The sequence below is a fragment of the Hydractinia symbiolongicarpus genome, chromosome 5 (genome assembly GCF_029227915.1).
Source record: "Hydractinia symbiolongicarpus strain clone_291-10 chromosome 5, HSymV2.1, whole genome shotgun sequence".
In the NCBI taxonomy this organism is placed as follows: domain Eukaryota; kingdom Metazoa; phylum Cnidaria; class Hydrozoa; order Anthoathecata; family Hydractiniidae; genus Hydractinia; species Hydractinia symbiolongicarpus.
Genome location: NC_079879.1, coordinates 21,743,970 through 21,760,116, shown reverse-complemented (window position 1 = coordinate 21,760,116; position 16,147 = coordinate 21,743,970). Strand labels below are relative to the sequence as shown.

Below are 16,147 nucleotides of genomic sequence, written 5' to 3'. Positions count from 1 at the left end.
CTCATTTCGATTGCCGTAAATATACCTCAACATAAACATTTGTAAGTAAATGGTGCGCTAACTGCAAACGTGGTTGGTACGGAAGAAAAGAATAACTATCACACAAACCAACATTAAACTCTTAAAGAAGGATCTGATCTGGTAGGTCCTAACTTTATAAATTTCAGAAATAAAAATATTGGTTGGGATGTGAAATGCAGAGGGAACAGGGGTGGAGTAGTGGAATGGCGTATATGTGCGGAAGTATGTAGCTAGCTATTTTACTTTCGGTTTTCACTTTTAAAGAAAAACGATAGCAACGACACGGGAGGCAGCGATTCTAGCTGTGTATAGAAGAACAAGCCCTGTACAAAACCGCAAATACCACAAAATAACACAATTAGCAGTAAAAACAACAATGGATTTATATTATAGCTAGATGAGTTGCAATATCCAGACAGGCAAGAAAAGTAGAAGACCCACACATACAGTCATGGAAAACTTTTAAGTATAAATAAACTACGCCTCCTAATTAAGCGTCCGATACATCCTATTTAGGCAGGAAATCGCTTATTTAAACTGTTAAAAACAAATTTTTCCAAAATTCACACACTTACACGGCTGTTTCGCTACGGTCAAACCGCGGACAAAATTAAGATGGCTTCCACAATTTTTTTGGAAATTTTGTATTTTTATCATTTTTTAAATTATTGAAACTTTTTTTGTGTTGTTTTAATTTTACTGAATTAAAAAGTATTAAAACGATCTACTTTTCCCCTTTTTAAATATATAAATATGTTATACATGTGTGTTATAAATTTCGAGTTATTTCGTCAAACAAAACACACAAAACTAAAAAAAAACATTATTTTTGGCGAAAGTATACCATCTTTCCAACCTTGTGCCAACGTCGCGCTACTAGCTACTAACTTGAAAATTGGTATGGGGGGTCTGGAAACATGGTTCTATTGGCCGGTACCGTGCACCGTTCGTCTCGCAAACTATAAACTACTTAAATTTTAAGTTAAAGTCTTCTTTAGGCGCTAAAAAAGAGGAGAAAAAGTTGCCAAAGTGGTGCACGGCGATTTGATGTAGTGTGATCCCTTTTCTGTCTAATTAAATAATTATCTAAACTTCTAAGCAAGTCACAGTGATGGCGTTTAATGTTTTGGTAGGTATGGTTTTTCCCAGCAAAATTACGGCAAGCCGGTGTTTACTTTTGACTTGATTGCTCGACCCGGGAATCCTAATCCGAAACCGGGATTTTTTGAAAATGTTGGAATAAGCGAGACAACGGTGTCTTGGCAATTTTGAAGCTAGCTAAAGTTTGGCAGAGCACGAGGTAAGGGAAAAACAGTAAACTACTTTATTTTGCAGGGATTTTAATATTATTTTTTTGCTATAAGATCACCCTTGGTTTTAAGAAATTGTTTTATAGCTTGTAAAACTTCTTTTTTCTTCTGTTTTGTATTTTTCTGTAAAGAGTAGCTATTTTTTGGTCCTACAGTTTTGCATTTTGCATCGTGTTTTGTAGCTAAGTCACTTAATACTTCTTTTTTATATTTAGTTAAGACTTTGGTGGGCTTTTTCAAGATAAAATTGTTGAAATCAAAGATGTTTATGGCTAGCTAGCTAATCTTGGCTTTATCACAAGATTGGGTGCTATTTTATACAATTTATAAAGAAACACAACATGATTGCTTTGTATATATTTAATGTATATAATAAACTATTTATGCACAACTTGAGATATTTTCTACTAGCATGATAAACTAGAATGTTGAAACTGTTGACTCTGAATGACGTTTTATTTAATGTATGATGTCACATATTTGGCCCGAAAACCCTTAGGACCAAAAGTGACCCTTTTGACAATTTCGGACAGATAAATATTACATCTACATCATCTTTAATGGCCTCAGAATCCAAAGTAATGTTTTTTATTCAGTTAATAAACGAATTTTAACCATACATTCAGGCTCTAAAGGTCGTTTTTCAAATAATTTCTCACATTTGGCCCAAAAATAACCCTTTGGACAATTTCGGACAGACTAATCTGTCATCTACATCATATTTAATGGCCTTAGAATCCAAAGTAATGTTTTTTATTCAGTTAATAAACAAATTTTAAGCATACATTGAGGCTCTAAAGGCCGTTTTTCACATAGGTCTCACATTTGGCCCAAAAATAACCCTTTGGACAATTTCGGACAGTAATAAAATAAATTAATTTTTATTCCAGATATTTAACCTAACCTTTGGACCATAAAAAACATGTTTCCTTAACTTTATTCTAGAGATATTGTGGAAGACATTCATCTAAATGATAATTTTTAAGTCATTTTTAGACATTTTGGCCTAAATATACCAATTTCGGACAGGTGTCCAAAAATTTTTTTCTTTTAATAATATGGACAATTTATCCGAGATTATTATTCTTTTTACAGAATATAAAAATTTTATTTCGTTCTTGAGATATCCTGTTTTAACTGAGAGGGTAATTCGAATTATTTTTTCGTAACATTTTTGTCCGCTTCGAAACAGCTGTGCTTAAGGCCACCATCGAAAATATGTTTTGTTCGCGTCCCACAGCTGTTTCGAAGCGGACAAAATTGTTACGAAAAAATAATTCAAATTACCCTCTCAGTTAAAACAGGATATCTCAAGAACGAAATAAAATTTTTATATTCTGTAAAAAGAATAATAATCTCAGATAAATTGTCCATATTATTAAAAGAAAAAAGTTTTTGGACACCTGTTTGAAATTGGTATATTTAGGCCAAAATGTCTAAAAATGACTTAAAAATTATCATTTAGATGAATGTCTTCCACAATATCTCTAGAATAAAGTTAAGGAAACATGTTTTTTATGGTCCACAGGTTAGGTTAAATATCTGGAATAAAAATTAATTAATTTTATTACTGTCCGAAATTGTCCAAAGGGTTATTTTGGGCCAAATGTGAGACCTATGTGAAAAACGGCCTTTAGAGCCTCAATGTATGCTTAAAGTTTGTTTATTAACTGAATAAAAAACATTACTTTGGATTCTGAGGCCATTAAAGATGATGTAGATGTAATATTTATCTGTCCGAAATTGTCCAAAGGGTCACTTTTGGTCCTAAGGGTTTTCGACCAAATATGTGACATCATACATTAAATAAAACGTCATTCAGAGTCGACAGTTTCAACATTCTAGTTTATCATGCTAGTATAAAATATCTCAAGTTGTGCATAAATAGTTTATTTATTATATACATTAAATATATACAAAGCAATCATTTTGTGTTTCTTTATAAATTTGTATAAAATAGCACCCAATCTTGTGATAAAGCCAAGATTAGCTAGCTAGCTAGCCATAAACATCTTTGATTTCAACAATTTCATCTTGAAAAAGCCCACCAAAGTCTTAACTAAATATAAAAAAGAAGTATTAAGTGACTTAGCTACAAACACGATGCAAAATGCAAAACTGTGGGACCAAAAAATAGCTACTCTTTACAGAAAAATACAAAACAGAAGAAAAAAGATTAAAAAAGATAACAATTAGCCACGTTTGAAGTTTTACAAGCTATAAAACAATTTCTTAAAACCAAGGGTGATCTTATAGCAAAAAAATAATATTAAAATCCCTGCAAAATAAAGTAGTTTACTGTTTTTCCCTTACCTCGTGCTCTGCCAAACTTTAGCTAGCTTTAAAATTGATAAGACACCGTTGTCTCGCTTATTCCAACATTTTCAAAAAATCCCGGTTTCGGATTAGGATTCCCGGGTCAAGCAATCAAGTCAAAAGTAAACACCGGGTTGCCGTAATTTTGCTGGGAAAAACCATACCTACCAAAACATTAAACGCCATCACTGTGACTTGCTTAGAAGTTTAGATAATTATTTAATTAGACAGAAAAGGGATCACACTACATCAAACCGCCGTGCACCACTTTGGCAACTTTTTCTCCTCTTTTTTAGCGCCTAAAGAAGACTTTAACTTAAAATTTAAGTAGTTTATAGTTTGCAAGACGAACGGTTCACGGTACCGGCCAATAGAACCATGTTTCCAGGCCCCCCATACTAATTTTAAAGTCCGTAGCTAGTAGTGCGGCGTTGGCACAAAGTTGGAAAGATGGTATACTTTCGCCAAAAATAATGTTTTTTTAGTTTTGTGTGTTTTGTTCAACAAAATAACTCGAAATTTATAACACACATGTATAACATATTTATATATTTAAAAAGGAGAAAAGTAGATCGTTTTAATACTTTTTAATTCAGTAAAATTAAAACAACACAAAAAAAGTTTCAATAACTTAAAAAATGATAAAAATACAAAATTTCCAAAAAAATTGTGGAAGCCATCTTAATTTTGTCCGCGGTTTGACCGTAGCGAAACAGCCGTGGTCCTGAAGACCCTGCAAAAATGAGTCGGTCGACAGTCAGCGTATTTTTTCCCGAGATTTTAGACCGGAGCAAGCAAATTCGTTCCCAGGGCCAAAACAGTATAGCGCCACTCAACATCGTTTGTAGACTATTTTTCACCGCCCTGTAAACTGTCAGTAGCCACAGGAGTGCCCTAAAGGAATTAAGTTTCAAGGAATATTCACGAGTTTTTGTCAATTTTGCATAAATTAGTTCCAGTGAAAAAAATGTTATTTTAAAAAGTATATATCTCGCGAAATTTTTTTCTTACCGACTCGGGTTTTTATTACCAAAAGTGAGTTGGTCAGAGGACGCCAAAACAACATATTTTTAATGACGGCCTAAGCCAAAATTTGCATCTTTTTTAGTGCCAGGAAGCAAGTTTGTATGACCACCTCCAATTGTTTTAAACCAATCAAAAAATTTGAACATGTGCTTTTATGCGGAAACTCCCTCGCTTAAATAGGCGGCAAAATCCATCTTGTTTTCATTCAAACAAAACCGCAGGAGAGGCAAGATGGCGACAAGCTGCAGTGATGTTAATTTTTTTCTCGCTACATTTTAAGTTATTCCTTCCATTAAAAAATAAGACACAACGCGACCAGGGAAAAAAAGCTGTATATTAGCATTTAACACAGCACATTTACGCTGTAATTCGCTTATTTAAGTTGTATTGAACGTTTAATTTGAAGGTAACATACTATTTGTACTGTAACATCATGTTTAAAAGTTTTCCCTGACTGACATATAGGTTAAATTGGTTATTTACACTAATTGATAGATTTTCAGGAATATATAAGTTTGAAAATGCATTGGAATTGTTTTTCTTAACTATACAATACAGTATTATCACTGTAACAATTTTAGTGTCAGTGTTTTTTTCCACTTAATATAATCGTTGTCAAAGTCTGTTGTTTATATTTTTTGCTTGTGATTATGAGTGCATATGTCAATTGTTGTCATTGCATTACATCACACTGCAACTCATTTATAAAACTAAATATTGACTTCATTTAAAATTGACTTTTTTGATCTAAAAAAAATTCTTGGCTTTGTGGCTTTACAGCTTCAGAGCTTCACTGCAGTGACAAAATTAGATATTTATCAAAAGTGCACACTTACTATGGTCAAAAATGGGCACCACAAGTCATTTTTATGCCCTGAAAATAAGGTTGGCCAGTCAGTCAGGGAATAAAACTCAAGAATGTGAAAAAAAATTGGGTCCAACTATCCATGCACATCATTAAACATCAGTATTTAATAAGAAACCTGCGTGCCTCGTTTAGTTAGATCTTTTGTGTGCCATTACTTCTCAGGGCCAATGACACTTATGGCTGGAATTTTAAAGCAAAGCACAATAATGGTGGATGATGGCTGTAAGGAGGCAACAAGCATATAATATTTTTTGTCACTCTAGTACTTCTACCTCTGTATGAAAAATATTGCAATAAAAAAATCAGGTCAGTTGACAACAGCAAATATTTGTACAATATGTAAATAAGGCTAATTGCATTTTTATATTAAGCAATAACAACAACATTAAGAGCAAGAAAGAAAAACTTAGCAACATGCTTTATGCAAATTTTTGGAGACTCATCAGACAAATGTCAGTCACAGTTTGGTTAGACAAGTCCATGGCTCGTTTCAAACTTTCATCGGACAGAACATCCGATAGATTTCCTTCTTAGTCAGACACTTTTGGATCTCATAATTATTGAATAGTCCTTTTAATCCACGAGCAAACCTATTCATAGCCAACCTGATCATCCTAGCTAATTCACCGACTTCTGACTTAGTTAAAAGAACTACGTAGACATAAATCTCTCTTTCCTGGCCCCTTCGTTGTTGGTAACCATGCCTTACATAAGAAATCCAGCCATGCAGTTCTTAACTAATGCGGAGGTGAACGAGGACGGAGGACGGCTAAAGCAAGTCTGCAAAGCTGCACTTACAGGCGAAACAGACAAAACAATTGGAGACCATAGCAGGTTCGAATTTAATGGATTTTTTATGCTGCAAGTATTATTTTTATTCAAACAATTTTTAAAATGAAACCCACATGCGGTATTATTTTTTTTTCTGTATAAATTTTGTTAAAATGTAGCTGAACTTTCCAAATGAATTTTGAAGTTTTATTTAAGCCACGTGGATAAAGATTTTTTTTTAATTTGAAAACAAAGCATATTTTTGCCTATTTGATGACCTGCAAAATAAACAATAAATTTATGAAAATGACAGTATAGTCATGCATACTATATCAGACATGTAGAAAAAGAAGTTAAGATTGAGAAAGTTGCTATACGTAGACGCGTTACTTCATTTACATGTGCCAATCCCACACCTACTCAAATATTCCTGAAAAAGACTGATGTGGGCCAAAATTAATATCTAGATTTAAATTGTCTCTCAAATATTGTCAATATCTTTTAAGTGGTATTATCATTGCTCAATGTTAATTGTGAGTCATTATCATTTGTGTTATACAAAGCAGGGAAAAATTAAAATGTCTTTCTTCTGTACCCATGTCCATTATATATATAATAGAGGAAATTCTTTTTCCAATTTTCCATTTTATTTTAAATAGTGAAGTCTACTATTTCATTTAAGACTTACATGTTCAGGTATTTTTGCCTTGTTAGGAAATTCAAAAGATATAATTATATTTTTTTAGGATATGTATTCGGTTATAATTAAATCTAATTCTGTAAGAATATGGAGCTGTGCATGTTCGAATCCATTTATTTCAAGACAAACATATTTCAATTTAAAGGTATATAAAGTTTTTTTTTATAAAGTATATATACTCTTTATATAAATCCCAATCCACATTGAATTCTGCCCAAACATTTCATTTAGCATATGCAACTGTCAGACAAATTATAATTTTTTTCAGTAAAAAATTTAAGATTTTTAAAATTTCATTTCAATTCAAAACTTCCTTGCACACTCTGCAGGGTCTGATCCAGGCAAATTTGGACATCGGCATACCGATTTTGGAAACATCTAATTTGGGCACCCAAATTAGAGACGCATAGTTTAAAATGCTTGAGAATTGCATTATTTCTTATTTCTGGATATTTTACATCTTCAATCACAGAGAAGATATAGAAGAGAAAATATATATTTTCATGTCTTTACTAAAAAAGAAGACGATGCATATGGTGAATCCATGTTTTTTTGTTGCCCTAAAAAAACAAATTATCTACAGCGCTATCGATGCCCAGGATCAGCCCTTGCTCTGTGTGTAATTAAAAACTTTGTTGTGAATGTTCGAAGTTTTGATACAGAATACTTAAAAAGCCAGGGGATGTGAACATTAAAACAGTGCTGGTTTAGTAAAGCTAATATTTTCTGGAACCAATCATATTTGTTTCCATTTGGCTTAGATTTTCGCTATAGCACAAAAACCTTGCAAGTGTTTTTGTTAACCCTTGCACACTTACACGAACTTTAACACAAACTTTTGTTAAATTAAAAAAATACATTAGTCTGTTTTAATTTGTGACGAATACAGTATATTATACTTTTTCCTACCCTAGGCATTCGGTTTGAAAATATAAAATTCACTTTGAAATTTATACATTTTTCTAAAATTTGATCACTTTCTGCTGCCATACTGACATAATTAATGGACATTTTACCAGATTTGAATGCAGTTAGTTTGTCTAAACAATCTCAGTACTCCTTGAAAATTAGAATAAGAAGAATCTTTCTTAAATACTAAATTTTTATCATTATTTTGAAATTAATTTTTTTTAACTTAAACATGATTAAAAATGAATGCTATATGCAACTCGTATTGCATTTCAAGTTTTGTTTTAATGACATTAAGAACGCTTAATATACTTTGTTTAGAGGTGCACCCCTTGTTATTCAAAATGTTTCAGTAGTAGTGAAAGCTCTTATTGGTTTCAAAAATATTGGGTAAGGAATTTATTTTGGCTTGTTAATGAAAGTAGTTTTGTAGTTTTTTTCACATTTTTTTATTTTTTTTATTTTATTTATTAATTTTTATTTATATAGAAAAAGAAGAAAGTGAAAGATGAGCAGAATAAACAAATCAGCCCTGTAATATTAAAAACTAATTTTCATGGTGGTGGTGGCAAGGTCACTGATGATAAAAGTCCAAAAGATGTAGACAGTTACAAAGTAGTTCAAACAATGATTAGTCACGTGTGGCCAAAGGACCAACCTGCTTTAAAGTTAAGGGTGGTTGCAGCTTTTGGTTTGCTTATTGGTTCAAAGGTAGAGGGGTTTATTTAACTGTGTGTAATTCTTATGCCAGTGTTTGTTTTCATATGTACATGTTACACCATGTTTTGTGAAATGTAAATTTCAAGAAAAAAACAATGTATATACTTTCACTTAGTTAAAATAATAACTTTGTGTACATGGGATACAAATTAATTAAATTTTGAACGTGCGTACAATGATTTGTTAACCTCTGCAAGAAGTACAAAAATCTCTTTTCATCTTATAATCTTGATGTTAAAAGAGGTAGCAGATCTCTAAGTCCCTTTTATCCCAATTTTGATCTTGCTCAATTTTCTCTATTCATGAAAAGAGACAAAAAACACAAAAAAAAATTACAATATATTTGTTGTTAATTTAAATTTTAAACTAATGTTAAATATTTAGTTTGTGGGCACTATGCTCTTTTAATTTAGATCACACTTTTTCCTTTTCTTTTCGAATATTCGATATTGAAAATTTCACTTTTTTAATGTATGCCATCTGTCATTTTCAGGTTGTGAATGTTCAAGTGCCGTTTCTATTCAAATACCTGGTAGATCATCTGAATAACTCTCCTGTTGTAATTGTTGATGCGGAAACAGCCATGGTGTCGCTTGCAACTGCCTTGGTACTTGGTTGTATGTATATTAATTTTATTTATTTGAAACTGTTGTTAAATCCACACACAATCTGCAGTCCTGATCATAAAACCCTTTGCATTTTTAGTCTCATCAGATCTTAAAATAAATGCCTTTTTGTTTATATTAAAACAAATGTGGTACCAGAAAAATGATTGGAACATGCTCACACTAATAAACCACAATGTGAAACGTTGGAACAAGCTTAAATTCATTGCAAACTTGCAGCATTATTTTCTACTAAACTAAAAGACTGACAGCACACGTCATATTGCAGCTATCCTCCCCAGCTTTTTTCAGGTTGAATTAACTATTTGGAAAATGGAAAAGCATTTAAGGTTTAACAAAAAATATGAGTGAAAAGTATCACTTTGGTAAAATAAGTCATTGAAAAGTATTAGGAAAACTTTTCACACTTTTTCTAATTAAATGGTATTTGTCCCATGTGGTCGTCATTTACGAATTAACACATATTGACTTAATTTCTTTTGTCTGCGCAAATATAGATTTTATTCTTAGATGGAGCTGCCAGGGCAGGTGCATCTCTTTGTAACGAGTTACGCAATGCAGTCTTTGCAAAGGTTGCTCAGAATTCAATCCGCAAGATGGCACACCAAACGTTTTTGCATTTGCATTCGCTGGATTTAAGCTATCATCTGTCTAGAAAAACTGGCATGCTTTCAAAAGCCATAGATCGAGGAACAAGGTAAAAATGAATATCTTAATATTGCTTTCTACAAGTATGTCAGAAAACAAGGTTGTTAAAAAAAACAGTGAGAAAAAAGTTTAAAAGTTCTAGAAACATTAAAAACGTTTTAAGAGGATATGGAAATATTTTTTAAAAGATTTTTGCATTTTGGATCAAGTTTAATTTAAGTATACTAGTCATCCGCATATGAAAAAATCTACTGGAAATCCTAGTCGCTACTCGGAGCTACCATTTTTGGCTGACAGACAGCATAAAAAAATTTATATAGGGGTCTAAGTTTAAAATCACCCACACCACATCTAAAACTAAAGAATACAGTTATTTTGACTTTTTTGCAATCAACGGTAGTAGATTAGAAAATCCCAGAAAGAATTTTTATAATGAATTTTGAACAATCGGCACTTATTCCACGTGATTTCACACACACTCTAGTGTCTTAATGTCCAAAAGATCATTAAACTCCATACCTATTTCTTAACATAGCTTTGGGTTAGCCTTTGAAATATAGTTTATGATAAAAATATTTTTTTCAATGATTTTAGCAAACCTGTTACTTTTATTAGGGGCATTGCGTTTTTCTTGAACGCATTGGTTTTCAACATTTTACCAACTGTCTTTGAAGTGTCACTCGTGAGTGGAATATTGGTAGGTATACAAATACGTTTAGAAGTACAGTTATATTCGTTCCTCTTACCCAAGCGCCGCTATGGTTTTATATAGTTGAATTTTATAGGCTTGGAAGTGTGGTGTTCCCTTTTCTCTCACAGCATTGGCATGCATTGCTGCATACGGAACATTTACTTTTACAACCACGCAGTGGAGGTGAGAAGTGTTTCCGACATGTCCGATGTATAACCATCCCTTGAACGTGTAACTCTTCTTGTGATTTGTAACTCTCCCTCTGAGATGTAACTCCCCCTCTGACGTGTAACTGTCCGTCTAAAATGTCACTCTCCTTGTGATTTGTAAGTCTCCCTCTGACTCGCAGCTCTCCCTTTGATGTGTAATTCTCCCTCTGATGTGTAACTCTCCCTTTGATGTGTAACTCACCCTCTGATGTGTAATTCTCCCTCCGATGTTAACTCTCCCTGCAATATGTAACTCTCCCTCGGATGTGTAATTCTCCCTCGGATGTGTAATTCTCCCTCTGATGTTAACTCTCCCTCCAATGTGTAAATCCCTGTAACGTGTAACTCTCCCCCTGAAATGTAACTCTCCCTCTGAGTCTAACTTTTCTTTAGCTGTTTTAAATACAAAAATTAACCCTAAATTTTATATATGTGATTATGTTTTTTACATAAATATTTCCAGGACCAGATTTAGAGTTGCAATGAACAAAGCCGACAATGAAGCCGGAACAAGGGCGATAGATTCTCTTATAAATTACGAAACCGTAAAGGTAATACGATGTTTTTGATAACTTTCCCTTTCAAGGCCGTAGCAACATCGGCCACTGCAAGAGAGGGGTGCTTATTTCTTACCCTTTTTAGCATATTTTCAAGGACTTCCCTAGAGAAATTATTTACACGAGTAAATGGTCCCCAGGAATCAACTGTAGAAAAAAGAAGTAATAAGCAACAGGTGATTGTCCTTGTTTTAGAAAAAGTCATTAAATGTCATTTTGTATTTTAGTATTTCAACAACGAGAAGTTTGAAAGTGACCAATACAACGAATTGTTGCGCAAATATCAACAAGCTTCGCTCAAAACAACAACGTCACTGGCGTTTTTAAACTTCGGCCAGAATTTTATATTCTCTTCCTCTTTGACGGTCATCATGCTTTTAGCAAGCCAAGGGATAATACAAGGTATGTGTTTATTTGAATGACATGTATATTTAACAAATTGCAGAGTGGTTACAGTTTTCGTTAGATTTTCAGTTATGATTATAATTTAAAATATTAGAGTTTATTTCTTGTCTGTAAAATACTGTTTTTTTGAACATTTTTCAAACTTTAATATATCCTTAGATCTGCTTATCGTAGAGAATAAAAAACATTTTTTGAACATAACTGCAAAGGACTTATTTATACTGCTCTAGTTCTTCATGTTTGCACAGTTTCTTGCTCCGTTTTTTTTCACGCTCTTTCCTGCAATCTGCTTCTTGAAAGTAACACAAAGTTTTTGGCAAGTTTCAGGAGAAGGTCCTAGACACTCCTGGAGCTGTGATCATCCTGATTTTGTTTACTACACTTTAATTCCACCACTTCTCCATGTTTCTGTATGATTTATACTCTGTTAACATTTTTTTGCATGTGCATTTATCCCTTGTTGTTTGTATTAGGTAGTATGACGGTTGGCGATTTGGTAATGGTGAACGGTTTGTTGTTTCAGCTCTCTGTACCGCTAAATTTTCTTGGTTCTGTGTATCGCGACATTCGACAGGCTTTGATTGATATGCAGAGTATGTTTAGTTTGATGGACGAAAAGAGCAAAATTCAGGTGAAAACTGTTTTTACATTTATGACTTGGTCCTCGTGCAACTTTGCGATGTTTTCGTTCTTTGAAAATCAGAGGAGAGAAAATGGCTTTTACTGGTGGAGTTGTAATTGTAAAAAAAATAACATTTACATCTGAATTTGTCATTCGCTGTTCATCTTGCTTTTATAAAGGATACTTCTACGCTATGATTTAGAGTTTCTTGGTTGTTTTTCAAATGGGCCTAGCCATTGGCTAAAAACTCGGCGGCCGGTAGTAACGCCACTTACGTTAATGCATAGGTCAGATACATTCAATTCCATGTGGTAAAATTTATATCAATTTCTGTTAAAAACTGTCTCTTCTTTTACAGGAAAATCCGATTGCCACGCCTTTAGTTATCTCACAAGGCGAGAACAAAGATATTATCTTCGAAGATGTCTCCTATAAGTATGCTGACGGCGCAGAAATATTCAAGGAATTGAATATGACAATCCAAGGTGGTAAAAAAACTGCTATTGTTGGTGGGAGTGGTTCTGGGTAATTACTTTTTACTGATTTATATTTTTATGCTACCATGTGCTGTATTATTTAGGAGAGCTTTACTTTGTAGAATGATTTCACTTTGTTTGTTTGTTTGTTTGAATTAGTTTGATTTGAATTGGTTTGATTTGAGTTGGTTTGGTTTGAATCGGTTTGGTTTGAATTTGTTTGGTTTGGTTTAAATTGGTTTGGTTTGAATTGGTTTGGTTTGAATTGGTTTGGTTTGAATTGGTTTGGTTTGAATTGGTTTGGTTTGAATTGGTTTAATTTGAATTGGTTTGGTTTGAATTGGTTTTGGTTTGAATTAGATTGAATTGGTTTGGTTTGGTTTGGTTTGGTTTGGTTTGATTTGATCTCATTTGACTTGATTTGTTTTGACTTGATTTGGTTTGATTTGTTTAGGTTTGTTTCGAATTGTTTTGGTTTGATTCGGATTCGGCTGGTTTTAATTGGTTTAATTTGGCTTGGTTTAAATTGGTTTGGTTTGAATTGGTTTGGTTTATTTTCGGTTTAGTTTGAATTGGTTTGGTTTGGATTGGTTCGGTTTGGTTTGAATTAATTGGGTTTAAATTGGTTTATTTTTGGTTTGGTTTGGTTTGAAGTGTTTTTGGCTCCGTTTGAATTGTTTTGTTAAAACTTATTGTTTTGTTTTGTTAAAACTTTTGTATTATATTTCAAGAAAATCCACAGTTGTCAGACTGTTATATCGTTTCTTCGACCCTGACGAGGGCAGGATTCTAATTGGGGACACCGATATTAGAGATGTGACTTTAGAAAGCCTACGTCAGAATTTGGCCATTGTTCCACAGGTATGTGGCTATTTATAACACATAGCAATCAACCCACTGCTGGGAATTTTTTGTGGTGTTTTTTTTTCTTTTCCTATCGATATTTAGTTTGTTTTAAGCGTATTATAGTTTGGGGGCGTTCATGGTAAATTGTGGGGATGGTAGTTTGAACGAGGTAACCCAGGGTTTGTTAAACTTTTTTTGTTTCAGGATCAAGTTCTTTTTCATGATACTATATTTTACAACATCAATTATGGTCGAGTAAATGCGACATCAGAAGAAGTGTACGAAGCAGCTAAAATGGCGGATGTTCACAACGCTATCATGCGCATGCCACATGGTTATAAAACACAAGTGGGAGAGCGCGGTTTAAAGCTCTCCGGCGGAGAGAAGCAAAGAGTGGCTATTGCTAGGGCCATATTAAAACACTCGCCCGTGTTGATATATGATGAAGCAACTTCGTCGTTAGATTCTATCACTGAAAAGGTACGGTATGCTGTAAATTAACACCCTGCGTTTGCATAGCGTTAAATAAAAACTAATATGGCGACTTGGATTGTCGGATGCTTTGCCATCGACTCGCAAAATAGTGGGAACTAAAAATATACCGCAATGTACGACTTAACGACTTCGATTAAACAGTTTTAGTTGTTTATTAATTTTTTCGATTTTTAGTGGGGGAAGAGGTTTATTCGAGGTGGTATTTAATAGATTTTGTGTTTTTTCCTTTACATTTTAATACTTGAACATAGTACCTATTACATAGGTCCTGCATCATAATCATTTTCCTGATTGAAGACTATATAATGAGAAAACTATAAAAGTTTAGTGTATGTGTATATTTGCGCTTCACAGTTTAAACCTCTATATATTTAGCACATCTTGACATCACTGCAAATGCTGACACAAAATCGGACTTCAATCTTTATTGCACATCGCTTATCAACAGTTGTTGATGCGGATGAGATCTTAGTCATAGGAGATCATAAAATCACGGAGAGAGGAACGCATTACGAGTTGATAGCCAATCCAAACTCCTTTTATTCATATCTGTGGCATAAACAACACGAGATTCACGAGAGCAGTTGATACTTCGTGTGGAACAATGGTAAATAATTTTTTAGAAAAACAGTGCCGAAAAAGTAGGTGTGTTCGAGTGTACTCAGTTAGATTGTTATGCCATCTAGGACTTGTTTTAGACGTTGTCAGAAACATTTATGTGAAATCTGTGATTCGATTTGGTGATGGACACCACTAGGTTCAAAATGTTTAATTGAAATTAGAATCTTTTACTGCAATACAGTTTATATATTTTTTATATTTTAAAAATATTAAAAGTTTTTCGCATAAACATCTTCCCTTACACATAGTTTAAATTTTACAATTAAAAATAACCTACCATTTACCGTTTTTATATTTTCATAAGCATGTGCGTTGAAGACATAAAAGTCGGTGTAAAAAAGAATTATTCCTTGTACGTAAAAAAGTCCCTTGGTTAATTTGACATAATTTGTAATAAGAAAATTAAATGATCAAGTTTGACATAATCAGGTTATTCAGGATTTTCACAAACCTTTAAATTCGCCTGTTTTTTCTCATCTTCGTGTTCAAGTTGTTTTTTAAAGTTGATACGGAAAAAATAACGGAAATTTGAAAGTTTTTTCCAACAAACTTCAACCCTGGCCATAATATTTGTGGAAATGGTGGTTTTTTGGCTATTTATCCGAATGATGAAACAGCATAACTAAACCTGCAAAGCAGACCACGTAAAAACGTTGCCCTGCGGTGGGTAATCTGCCCCGAGGTGTAAAAGGGTCGGGAAATTGTTGCGTACTGACGTCAGCAAAAGTTAACACGCTTTAAGATTTTGGATCTAACCAAATAAGGCAAGATCGTAAGTCCGCTATGAGTATTGACAAGTTTAGTTACTTAAATAGATACGGAATTCTTATTTGTTTCTTCCGATCAAATAAATTTTGCCCTCCTTTTCACTTATGTCTAAGTTTGTTGGTACCTTGAAGTTTTTATTGATTTTGATTCCTAAAACCTTCCTATTGTGTCGTAAAAAAGTTGATGTTTTGCGGAAAATATATTTTTCTGATTCTTTTAGTGCAGTACGCCCGTGTCAAATACAAGTTTGTTATAAGAATGGTAGATATATACCACATATGTCACACAGTGTCCTGTTTAGCCTCCTTGTCAATGCTCTTGCTCTCATCAAACAGATAGCCTGGGAACGGAGTTGTCGTGTTTTATTATGTTGTATTTATGTTAAATATTATAAAGATAATTTATATAAAAAAAATTCGAGAAGCGTATGGTTTATCGAAATATAAATAAACACAAAACTCGAAGTGTTGATGACCTTTCACCTGCTGCTTAAAAGTTCAGCTGAAAAAGTTTTGAGATCTCCGTACGACATTTGCTTAACA

General features: G+C 33.2%; 1 protein-coding gene across 1 annotated transcript; it reads left to right on the top strand.

Annotated features, from left to right (window-relative positions):
• The first annotated feature begins 5 nt into the window (after window positions 1–5).
• LOC130645347 (iron-sulfur clusters transporter ABCB7, mitochondrial-like) lies at window positions 6–16,063 on the top strand. Its single transcript, XM_057451315.1, has 15 exons — window positions 6–141; window positions 7,059–7,157; window positions 8,243–8,311; window positions 8,411–8,632; window positions 9,135–9,258; window positions 9,778–9,964; window positions 10,531–10,612; window positions 10,701–10,789; window positions 11,279–11,366; window positions 11,600–11,774; window positions 12,251–12,408; window positions 12,758–12,924; window positions 13,607–13,736; window positions 13,926–14,201; window positions 14,592–16,063. The coding sequence occupies exons 2-15, from the start codon at window positions 7,062–7,064 to the stop codon at window positions 14,802–14,804; spliced, it is 2,076 nt and encodes a 691-aa protein (XP_057307298.1). The 5' UTR covers window positions 6–141; window positions 7,059–7,061; the 3' UTR covers window positions 14,805–16,063.
• The last annotated feature ends 84 nt before the right edge of the window (window positions 16,064–16,147 follow it).

Bases quoted from the DNA above. Each gene is read 5' to 3' on its own strand.
- LOC130645347 (XM_057451315.1), top strand. From the start codon at position 7,062: ATGTATTCGGTTATAATTAAATCTAATTCTGTAAGAATATGGAGCTGT. The intron at 7,158-8,242 runs GTATATAAAGTT...TACTTTGTTTAG, and splicing joins AAACATATTTCAATTTAAAG to AGGTGCACCCCTTGTTATTC. The intron at 10,613-10,700 runs GTAGGTATACAA...TGAATTTTATAG, and splicing joins CACTCGTGAGTGGAATATTG to GCTTGGAAGTGTGGTGTTCC.